This window comes from Morone saxatilis, unplaced genomic scaffold, assembly GCF_004916995.1.
Source record: "Morone saxatilis isolate NCDOM2014 unplaced genomic scaffold, NCSU_SB_2.0 Contig17, whole genome shotgun sequence".
Lineage (NCBI taxonomy): Eukaryota > Metazoa > Chordata > Actinopteri > Moronidae > Morone > Morone saxatilis.
Genome location: NW_023339729.1, coordinates 16,299,906 through 16,312,003, shown reverse-complemented (window position 1 = coordinate 16,312,003; position 12,098 = coordinate 16,299,906). Strand labels below are relative to the sequence as shown.

Sequence of the window (12,098 nt, the reverse complement as noted above, 5' to 3'; positions counted from 1 at the left end):
CTTTCCCCCCCCCCCCCCCTCCCTTTAGACATCTTAGGAATGCATTGATCTTCTCATGTCCAAGTATACTCTTTTTTAAATCTCCATCTCCACATTTCTCCTTTCCAATTTGTTCTTTCTGTCTGTCTAATTATAATAATAAGAAAAATTCATTCTACAGACTCCTTGTGAAATTCAAAGCGGTCACCGTTGCAGTGAATGCTTCGGTGGCTTGATGGTTTGAGGATAAGATATCTTCAGAATGTTGATAAATGGTCAACCCGCTCTATGCACAATGAATAACATACTACTGTTATCTCACATTCCAACCAACATAACCTGAAAAAAAAAGCCACAATGCAATCCAAAAATGTCACAAAAAATCCCATTGTCCTCTTTAAATCATTGACTTTAGTGTACGTAGCAGGGATAGCTCACACTCTTAGTTCATTTTTATTTGAGATTACACCCCGTTTCCACTGTAAAACATATATGTGATGATGCCTGTATGAGGAGCCCATGTGAGCAGTGAAACAGGAACACTGGCACCCAACTAGTGGAACATGGATTTTGTGGATAATTTTTGTACTGGAATTTTTTATTCAAAGTGCTATCTCTTGGCATCTTCGTAAAGGGGATTCTGATTATTGCTTAAAAGCCTCCAGTCAATTGCTTCCTAAACTTTTTATTTTGTTCAGATTATAGATACTTTAGTTTAAAATGGTACTGTGTAGAAAAGGAGGTCTTTAAATTGTGGCCTGTGGTTTGGTTTTATGAGCCTTGATTGGTGTGAACTGTGAAGTCTCCTTTGGAATCTCCCAGCTTAGCTTCTGTGTGTCTGTTGGTGTTTGAAAGAGGGTAGATATCTCTGTCATGAATAAGGAATAAGGATTGACAGTATATCAGTGGCAGTGTCTCACAATGTACAGACAGAGAGGATAAAGACTGTAGGAGGGGGGATGACCCCAGTCTGGCCGGCTGCATTGTGAACTATGGGGGTCATAATGGAATTTCCTGAACTCCCTCCAGGGCCTGAGATAGATTAACCTAACTGGGGGAGGTGTGTGCATTTTGTTACGGTGTATATGGACTATATGTGACTCAGTAATAGCTGCTATTTTCTTTGTCTTGTGTATGTATTGTCCATGCAGTCAGGAAGTGACTGAGACATGTTTACTGGCTGACAATAGAGTCATAGCTTAACTACCAGACCTCACTTTAAGTGAAGTTATTCTTGTGAACGCATGTGAATGCATTTGATAGATAGATAGATGGATAGATAGATAGATAGATAGATATGCAGAAGGCAATGTGCAAGCACAACAATTATAAAATTCCATAACTCCAGAATGTTTCCTGGACCAAGGTGAGGAATGTTGGAGAAGAAATGGAAAACGTAGCAGTGCATAATGTCCTCTAACTGTTCCTCTCTCTTTTTTCCTTCTCTCCTTGCTATTTCTTCCTCACTCTCCCTTATCCCCTCCTTCTCGCCTATCCAGAGTGAGGACTCCGATGAGGATGAGCCTTGTGCCATCAGTGGCCGCTGGACCTTCCAGAGGGACAGCAAGCGCTGGTCACGTATGGAGGAGCTGGAGGTTTTTTCTGCACTTCCTGCAGATGCTGCCCCACCTCCGTTCCCCAATGACCCCGTATCCCAGAAAGGCAAGCTTGCCCTGCACGAAGGGAATAGCTCAGAGAGTGTGCTGACCGACCTCAGTGAACAACCTGAAGTGGGCTCCATCCACAGCAGTGGGAGTGGAGGGAGAGGAGAGGAGAAGAGCCATGGTGCCACCCTGACAAATGAGGCTATACCCGCTGGTGCCACTCGAGCCAGCTCTGTAGCTAGCATGTGTTCGTCATCGGGCACAGGTGGGTCAGGATGTGCCAATGAGGACTCTCTGTCTGATGGGATGCCTCCATCGCCCCTGGAGACACTCGGACAGTTCACCTTTGATGTGAAAACAGGGATGGGAGGTCTAGGAGGAAGTCTGGACAGAGGAGGTGGCAGCGGCAAAAGCACACGCTCAAGAGCTAAGAGCTTCCTCAAGAGGATGGAGAGTCTCCGGCTGCGCAGCGGCACCATGTCAAAGAGAAAGAAGAAGGCGAGCACCAGCGGAGGGAAGATTGAAATTAGTGGCCCTGTCATCAAAGAGGGTCTAGATGATGACAAGTTGCGGAAGCTCAACTGTGTGGATATCTCCAGCATCATCCTCAACCAGAACCTCAATCACCACCGCAGTCCCACTCAGACTATGACACTTAACAGGAATCGCTCTGTATCCTACTCCACTCAGACCAGCAACGGCAGCACTGGAAGCACTGGGAGCAGCCAGTCCGAAGCCAGCAGTGGAAGTGCAGTGAGCACACCGAGCCCAGTGACTCGCGCTCGCAGCCACAGCACAGCCGCAGGCTCGAGTAAGAGAGGAGGAATGTATTTGGAGGGTTTTGATCCATTCAGCATTCCCCAACAAGCTTCAGATGGACAGCCAACACCCCCACCCAAATCTGCCCCACCCATCCCATGCCAAGCTAGTAATGGGATGACAGTGGATGAGCAGAACCGCAGGAACAACTTCAGTGTTCAAGACAATAGCGGACAAGCGGAAGAAGAAGAAGAGGAAGAAGAGGATGGCATGATCTTCTTCTATTTACCAGAAGGTCACAAGCCTGGAACCTTTCCCAAAGCCCTGCAGGACGGGAGTTCACGCAATAACAACGGGAATGATAACGGGAACTCAGTGATCCTCAGGGGGCGGCAAAGTAGACGCCAGCGCCGTGGCTCTTCAGGCTCTGTCGACAGCCGGCTCAGTTTTTATGACAATGTCCCCTACGCTGAGAGAGAGGAGGAGGAAGAGGGGGATGAGCGCAAACTGGAGCAAGTGCTGCAACACGTCAGCGGCCTGCAGCGGTTCGTTAATGCCTGGTCAGAGGCTGTAGCCGGTGAAGAGGAGGAGGAGGAGGAGGATGAAGAGGAAGAAGGAGACTCAGATTCAGCACTAGACTCGGCCTCCCCGTGCCCCTCTTCTCCACTGCAGAACCGACTGGAGGAGACGGAGAACGGAAGCGACCAAGACAGCACAGGAAACCCGCTGGGCGAGGGAGAGGAAGGGATGAGAGAGAGGAGAGATTCTGGTGTCGGACCATCTCTAACCAGAACCAGCAGGTCAGTAAAGAACATCTAAACTGTGTTACTAATACAGTAAATTTGTTTGTGGTGCTCACAGAATAAAAATGAGCAAAAGGCATGTCCCTGTTACTGGTTGAGCCTCAGAACTCCTTGTCAAAACTTTTTGTGGGGACTGTTTCATCTGTAGTTCCAATGAAAGCCTTTATACATACTTTTTGTTGTTTGGGGTGAACTGATCCTTTAAAAGAGACAACTATAATTCAGCAAGCTGCTTCCAAACCGGGATCATGCTTCAAGTGATCTGTGAAACTCCTGCCAAACATTACCTTAGTGCATGAAAAGCTCAAGGATAACAATCTATAGAAAAAGACAAACTCTGAGGTATCAACAAAAAGAGATTTCTAAGAAAGTGACAGCAAAGGATACAGAGGGGGACACGCTGAGACTTCTCTCCTTACGTAATGGTGCTGAATGCACAAGAATGCTGCTCGGTCTCCATGGGGACTGTTGCTGTTCCTTCAGGAATCCACAGGCAGAATTACATTTGGGGGGCGTGGGTTTTTAGTCTTTAAGACCGTCTCTTGATTGATGTGTACATAAATCCTTGTAATCCCTGAACTGATCACTTGGCACATGAAAGTGCAAATACTGTGTGTGGCTGTATTTAGTTTGTGTGTACACAAAAGCATGACGTAGATGCCAAAGACTTTAACTGCTCCTTTTTAATCAACATTCTTCTTCTCACATCTCAATTTGTGCCCCCTCCTTCTCTTTCCCTGTGCTCCAGGCCACAGAAACTCCGCTGGCCGAGCTTCCAGAACTCCCATCGGCCCAGTTTGGCCTCCGCTCAACTCCAGATTAGCTGCCAATCTGTGCTACAGATGAATCTACTCCAGAAGCTCTCCCTGTTGCAGCTCACTGCTCTGCTCGAGAAACACACCCCTACAAACAAACATGGCTTCAGCTGGTGAGTGGACTGAAGGAGTATACCTATTGAGGCGATTGTTTGATACACACTGATTTTTTTGAACGCTTGTTTTTAATTTGGAATGCTTTCTGCTTCTGGCTAACTGATGCCCTTGAATTTATCCATTCAGCCATCTCTCCATCCAACTATTACCCCTTCATCCCACCCATCTCCCAAGCCCCTTCCATCTGCTGGTTGTTGTATAGTGTGGTGACGGCTGTCTACAGAGGTTGGGTTTCACATTCTTTTCCCAGGCCCGTAATTGCTGGGAAGGGGTGTACATTGTCTTTTCCTCAACAGGGCAATCATGGCAGTTCACACGCATGGTGTTACAAGAGCTGGAGGCTAGAATGATCGGTCCTCAACAATTATCCCTCCACAACTACATTCTCTACCACTTCTAGACTATTGGATTTGACCTCACTTTATATGCTGCTCATGATTATCCACCTAATATCCTCCATGTTACTGGGCTGGCCTTAACTTCTGCCTTCTCTTTTCATCTGTATTCCTGCATTTTTGTCCTTTTTTATGAAGTCAAATATTAGGGAAAAATCCATTAACTTGGTCATTTGAACTAAAAGCAGTGTACATATATAAACAAGACTTAACTTTTTGAGCAGAAAATTCACAGTCAAAATAAATAATACAGACAAAAATTATTGTGCTAAATTGTTGTGAACCAAACCTAGCATTACCTGTATCTGTTAAAAGTAGATTTTATACTACTTAACAAGGTCAGATGAACATTTAGTTGTTTTTCCACTTCCCCTGTTTTCTTCTACCCTTCCTTGGACAGGAATAGAAAGTGTTATGACCCCAGCTTGTCTTATGACAAGCTGAAAGACAGAGGCCACTTGTTGGCCGCTGGAGGCCCACACATATTCAGAATTCCGAGCTGGGATCATAATATGCTCCTTTTCCATTTTTCCCAAACTGTGGTTCAGAGAAGCACTCTGAGTCTTGTGAACGCCTGCTCTTACAAAGACAAGCTTGTCCTGAGTCACGCATAGCGTCTCTCCGCTAAACACACTCACACCCATGCAGATAGCTACACAGCCATAAATCTGTGGGCGCATTCTTGTGAAATGGTCGGAGTTGCATGTTTCAACTCTGGGGTTTGTGGTTATAGACTTGGTGTTCACTTGCATCCATGTGCGCACACACACACACACGCACAAAGACAAATAGTGGGACAGACACTTAGTGCGGATGTATAAAGCAGTGGGATCCTCCCCTTTTGACACCCAGGCGTACATCCTACCCCCCCCCCTCTATTCTCCCCTCAACCTGTTATCCACCCCTCTCATAAACCTGGAGACAAGCTTCTGGAGACACTTCCTCCTTGCACACATAAAAAACAGATTTTTACATTAAATCTAAACTAAATGGACCATTTGAAACATTATTTATTTCCTGATTATTGTAAGTTGTGTTGTTACTTTAATTCTAAAGTAGATTAATCAAGACCCAGTAAGACTGAAGACATGTCATGACATTATTTGCCTGTTTAAAGAAATCGTTTTACAACTGAATCCGTATCAAAGGCCACATCAATAAGTAAGAGACATTGATGAAGTTTCTTTTCTTGTGTGTGTATGTTGCAGGGCTGTGCCAAAGTTTATGAAGCGGATCAAGGTGCGCGACTACAAAGACAGGAATGTGTTCGGTGTGCCACTACAAGTCATCGTCCAGCGGACAGGGCAGCCTCTCCCTCAGGGAATACAGCAGGCCATGCGCTATTTGCGCAATCAGTGCCTCGACCAGGTAATATAAAGTACACAAATAGACACACATATAAGGAAAGATGTGTACATAAACATGTGTGTATACTGTAATTGCAGTGTACACATAACATAAAAATACCTGCCAGCCTGTCGTTTAGCGTTTTCAGTTTCCACAGCACAGAGAAAACCATTTTTCTTAAAGGTGGCAGAGTTACATAATAATGAAATTTTAGGACATCTGCAATCAGTCATATATTCTTCCATGGTTTTTTTTTTTCACTGAAAGTTACATAAGAGGGACCAGTGAATCGGAAAAAGCCTGACTTCGTAAGCGTGTGTATACGGTTTCTGTCTGTCCCTCTTTTTTTCTTCTTTCTGTCACACATTTGCTGAAGCGGTGAGGCCTGGAGAGAGTCAGTGTGCAGTTATTAAGTCACCTGTGTCTGTCTGTTTAATCCAGGGACATTATGAAAGATTTATCTCAGAGTGTGTGTGTGTGTGTGTGTGTGTGTGTACATTCAAGAAAATAAAGAGGGAGAATGGAGAAAATAGTTATTAATGGAGGGCAAAACAGAAAACAGTGTGATGTTCTTTTCAAAGCAAGACAAGGGTCCTCTGTTGGAAGTGGTGAAAGCTCATGGAAAATATTCAGGCTGGACAAGCCAACGGCCTTTTTCTATTTTCCTCCCCAACATTGCCATTTCATACAGCCTTAAAAGGCCACCGATGAGGTCATTTAGTACAAAGTGTTACGGAGCTTCTTGTCAATTCAGTCTACAGGATCTTTTGTGATGTCACCATATTGACTGTAAGCTCTGGATTTGTGGATAAGTCAGGAATATTATTTTCAATGATAACAGCCTGCAGCTTTAAAAGACGTTTTTTTTTCTATGTTCTATGGGGACATTAATCTTTTTTGATACGCTTTAATGATAGGATCAAACATTGTACTTATGGTAATTCGTAACTAATAAGGGAATTATAGTTCAAAGCTGACTTATCCGGTTTCTGTGCATGATGTAACCCTCTCTTTGTCCTTCACTCTTTGTCCAGGTCGGTCTTTTCAGGAAATCAGGAGTTAAATCTCGTATCCAAGCTCTTCGTCAGATGAACGAGGCGAGCGGCGCAGATGGGGGAGGTGTCAGCTATGAGGGCCAATCGGCATATGACGTTGCAGACATGCTGAAGCAGTACTTCAGAGATTTGCCAGAACCCCTGCTCACAAGCAAACTTTCAGAGACCTTCCTCCAGATTTATCAGTGTAAGAATTCACACACATGTATGTTCAAATTAAACAAAATCTTGTCCACACATGCCGTTACTTCACATATACAGTCACACATCTGCAAGAGGATCGCATAAAGCGTTATTGTTTTAGAGCTGTAGATTGTTGCCTGACATGGCAACCAAGAAAGTTTGAAACTGTAAAAAAGAAAACAAACAAGATGAGTGCAGGAAATACCTGCGGAATGAGGTGATGTATGTGATATAGTATTGGTTCATCCTTCTGTGACTCATTGTTAATGTGAACTTCAAGTTCTGTTCCTTTATGATTGCATTAGCTGCATTAGGAACTGTTTATATAAGGGGACACAAACCCAGTCCTGTGCATTAGGTATGAAGCATATAGTGTACACACACATAGGGTTATATAACACACTTTGGCCAACACAGAACCCATCATAGCTCATTACTGGCAGGGGAATTAAGCTCTACACAAACTACTTCCTAAGTTAACCAACAGACACAAAGAAGATGACATAATGCAGCATGACAGTGGTTATTAGTAGTCTTTTTCTGCATATAATGTTAAAAACATGTCATGACATCCTCGTTCTTCCTCTCCAGACATGCCTAAAGAGCTTCGTCTACAGGCGGTGCGTGCCGCCGTGCTGCTTCTGCCCGACGAGAACCGCGAGGCACTGCGGACACTGCTGTGTCTGCTGAGCGACGTGACAGCCTGCGTGTCTGAGAACCAGATGACTCCCACCAACCTCGCTGTTTGTCTGGCTCCATCACTATTCCACCTCAACACCCTGCGCCGCAAGGAGAGCTCCTCGCCAAGGTGTGTGTGTGTGCCTCCAGACCACTCTAATCATTGCTTTTTTTTTTTATTTATTGTATTAGCAGCTTACATAACATGTAATATGTAGTACATTCTCAAAACAGGAAAGGGTCACACAAAAGAAACAAAAGAGCAGGATACTGTAGATGAAGGAGCAGAGAAAGGAAGAGAGCAAAACTTGAGGATGGAGGAAGGGAGAAAGACAGAGGAAATAGAAAGGTTACACAAACATCTTTACCTAATTAAGAAACACATACTTTGTTCCACATTTGGCAGAAGAGGGTTCATCAGGTGTACTCGTTATTTCATTCGCTTCCTCTGCCCTCTCTAACGTCCACTGCCTGGGTGATGGACGCTGTTACTAATCTTGCTGTGTCCACCTCTCCTTTCCCCCCATCGTTGGTCAAAGGGTGATGAACAGGAAGCAGACACTGGGAAAGCCGGACCAGAGAGACCTGAATGAGAACCTGGCTGCCACTCATGGCCTGGCACACATGATCCAGGAGTGCAGGAAACTCTTCCGGGTCAGTAGTTATCAACACTGGAGCATTTTTGCTTAAACAGCAAACTTCTTGCTTTGAAAATCAAAGTGGGCATGAAGATGAAAATAGGTTTGCTGATTGACATCCATGTGGCAAACTGCATGATGAAGTTGTGTTTGCTGATAGATTGAATGTCACCTCTGGCTCACCGTACCCTGTTAAACACCTTGAGCCCCTGTGTTTGTCCAGTAAACAAACAGTCCCAGTTACATAATTCGTTGATCCAATTCATACTGTCATTTGCTCAGGCAATGCTATGATTACATAAAGTAAATGAGCCAACCGTCCTTCCACTTTAAATGCCTCCGTTGTGCAGAACTGGGCCTTACTTCACGTCCAAACCAAACCCATTTTTCAGAGAAGTTAAAATACAGCATAGTACCACAAAACTCATGAATCCACCTCATCCGGTGTGGTTCTGTGTGTTCACAAGGAGAGCACTTGACTGGATAAACAGGAAATAATCAGCAAACTACACTATTACTAATCCAATTTCAATCCCATTCAGCCTAAAATTTTGCTCTGCTCAGTGCAGTCTTCTCTGACATGCTACGGTAAATACTAAAAGACTGCATACCGTGGATCATTACTATTAAAGTTTAATTAGATTGAGAGAGCTTCCTGGCTTCCTGTCATGTTCACGTCACACAACAAGCAAACTCAATTACCTCCCGAATTATTTTCTTTTAATTAGATCTCTATTTGCTCGTGGTGGTCCATAAAAGAATTATGACCCATGAAATAACTAACTGTAATTTGCCTCCATTTCAATGAACCTTTTATTATCTAATGAAAGTCCTTTTTTTAGAGAGTAACATTGTTAGTCTACAATTAAAACTGAAAGATAGCAGGTACAAATGAGAACAAGCTCGACAAAGGAGATGGATATAGGATGTGCTATGTTCCTAGTTTTAATTGTTTTGCATCCTTCTACAAGTTACAATAATATAGTTTCTCATTAGTTAAGGGTCCACCCTGATTAATGTAATCAAGGTGGAGAGACAAAAACAAGAAGACATCAAGTAGAGACATAATGTTCCTCTTTCTTATTGATACTCCAGACATGTTATAAGACAAAATACTCTGCTTTGGATATGTTTTTAAAAAAATATATATGAATAATTTATAAATAATTTTTATAATTAACACAAAATGTCTCCTGCTTTACTGAAAAGTCCTTTCTCGGTGTATGAGTGCTGGAGGTTTCAAATCACATGTATATTGCATATTGAACCATGATTGGCTTTCAAACTAGTTGGGATGTCACAACTACTTGTATGGACACCACTTAAACTCACAACTTTAATTTATTAAGTTTGGTTATCGAAACCAAATCCAGTTGTCAAATCAAACACATTTAACCATCACTCACTCTAGCTGCCCATGGCCCCCAGCAGCACAATGGAAATATGACACTTATCGTTCTCCTCCTCCTTTCCCACAGATCCCAGAGGAGATGAATCGCTGCAGGAACTCATATGTGGAGCAGGCACTGCTGCCTCGACGCTTGGAGGACCTTGTAGGTGAAGAGGCCGGACAGGGTGGTTACAGGGACTACTTACAGGAGAGCCTAGACGCCCTCCTCAAAGAGGCCAAGGACAAGTTCAAAGGTTATGACAGCTGCTCCACACCTGAGCACGCCGAGCTGGCCTGTAGAAAGGTAAGAACACTTGTTTATTCATAAATTTTTTACACATCTGTGTAGTCCATGTGACGGCTTTCAGTGCATTTTTGTTTTTATGGCAGAGGGTGAAGGCAGTAATAGAACAAAATTCATGTAAGATTAATTAATGAGAGTAAAAACAGACCCTCAGTCAGTCTGTCTTTAGTGTGTAAACAAGCCAACGCTCATGAAGCACACTGTCCTTTCAACTATCTGTGTTTCCTGTCTTCTCCTTTTCCTCTTCATGCCTGCCTTTCCAAACTCTCTCCTGCTTCTCTAAATATCTAGTGGAAAACCAGCACTTAGGGTTTCCTGTATAGAAACACATCCGTGTGAAACTGGCCTGGCCCTTGGCTTCTCATTCCCATCCCAGTACTGGACTCTATCCCAGAATGACGACAGCTTGACAGAGACACATACACAACCTCACCATTATCCCAGGCCTACATTTCCTGTGTCTAGTGTGCAAGGGCCCTTGTATGAGGTTATCTTTTCTCCAGTTTAAGAGTCACAAGGCACACAGAGTGTGTTCTTTATCATCTGATTGCAGAACGAAGCAGCTGACTTGGCTAAAGGGCATTGGGAGGTTTTGAAACACAGTTTGGCTGTTGTTGCGTTAAATTATGACTGGATTACCACGTCTAATTTTTGTAAATATGACTGATAAGATTATATATCCTAAAGGAAGCTTCCAAACACCTGCATAACACACTTTAAGTTTATATATATTTACCACATTAACCCCCTTCGGCCCACTTTGGAAACTGTATGATGTATTGAACATGTCATTCCCAGCTTCTCTCTCCCCTCATTTCATGTTGTCTCTTTACTTTCAACTATCAAATAAAGCTATAAAATGAACCAAAATATAATAATTTAAAAAGAAGTATATGTAAAGTAATCAAGCCTTTCTATCTGTTTTTCCAGGTGCATGATGGCTTTCCATTGCGGCAGTGGAAGGTGACTGTGGAGGTTCCTGTGAGTCCCGAGGAGGTTCTGACACGAGTGCTGCGGGAGCAGGGCCACTGGGACGAGGACCTCCTCGAGAGCCGGATGGTGGAGACCCTGGATGAGAGGACAGAGGTCTACCAGTATGTCAGGAACACCATGGCTCCACATCCCACCAGAGACCACCTAGTGCTAAGGTAGACCTCCTCACCCCCCGCCTGTCTCACTTCTCTCCTTGTCTTCATCATTTTCGATGTTCTGCTTTGATTTATTGTTTTTTAATCCAAACTCTTTACTCTCTACACCAGAACATGGGTAACGGACCTGCCAAAGGGAGCATGTGCACTGGTGTGTTCATCTGTGGACCATGAAGGCGCACCTGTTGTAGGCGTTCGTGCCAATGTCCTTATCTCGCGCTACTACATCGAACCCTGTGGAGCAAACAAGTCCAGACTCACACATATTTCCAGGATCGACTGCAGGTGAGTGTGTGACAGGAGCAGAAACAAATTGGGATTAGATTAAGATCCAGTCTTGTGCTTGTTCGATGTCTTTTAGCTGATGGCACAATGAGCTAACACTATGTATCTGTCGTTTTTTTCTTTAGGGGTCGTTTCCCAGAGTGGTACAATAAACTGTATGGACACCTATGCGCTGCTGAGGTGGCGCGGATACGTGACTCATTCACCGTGCCCATGGAAAAATAAAAGAGCAGTGTGCAGTGTGGGCAACAACAGACTGAAAAGCTCTTTTAAACCCTGGACTGCTCGAAATGACTCATTCCACCCATTCCAACAGGGAGGTAGATGGGGTCACTCACATTTAAAGGACAAATCCTGGATCCTGGATTGAAGGACTTTTTTTTGCTCTGATTTTGTCACAACAGTCTGGTGTTATCATTTTAAAACTGTTCTGTTGGGGCTCTTAGTGTGCTGCCAAGAGGACTCATGTCACACAAACATTTATCTGGGCCAAAGGACATAACGTAGCTGTTACGGGATGGGAGGTTTAAACTTTATCCAAAGGGTGCTATTGCTTCTGAGAAGCAAAGTGGGATTCTACGAGTGTGTGTGTGTGTGT

General features: G+C 43.9%; 1 protein-coding gene across 3 annotated transcripts in view; it reads left to right on the top strand.

Annotated features, from left to right (window-relative positions):
• Positions 1 to 12,092, top strand: part of dlc1 (DLC1 Rho GTPase activating protein) — a 74,578-nt gene extending 62,486 nt beyond the window's left edge. For all 3 annotated transcript variants that reach the window (XM_035659850.1, XM_035659849.1, XM_035659851.1), the window contains 10 exons: positions 1,479 to 3,142; positions 3,894 to 4,073; positions 5,681 to 5,840; positions 6,854 to 7,061; positions 7,649 to 7,865; positions 8,275 to 8,389; positions 9,852 to 10,067; positions 10,998 to 11,215; positions 11,327 to 11,500; positions 11,626 to 12,092. In XM_035659850.1, coding sequence (XP_035515743.1) covers positions 1,479 to 3,142; positions 3,894 to 4,073; positions 5,681 to 5,840; positions 6,854 to 7,061; positions 7,649 to 7,865; positions 8,275 to 8,389; positions 9,852 to 10,067; positions 10,998 to 11,215; positions 11,327 to 11,500; positions 11,626 to 11,725 — 3,252 coding nt within the window. In that variant the 3' untranslated portion in view covers positions 11,726 to 12,092. The remainder of the gene's footprint in view (positions 1 to 1,478; positions 3,143 to 3,893; positions 4,074 to 5,680; positions 5,841 to 6,853; positions 7,062 to 7,648; positions 7,866 to 8,274; positions 8,390 to 9,851; positions 10,068 to 10,997; positions 11,216 to 11,326; positions 11,501 to 11,625) is intronic.
• The last annotated feature ends 6 nt before the right edge of the window (positions 12,093 to 12,098 follow it).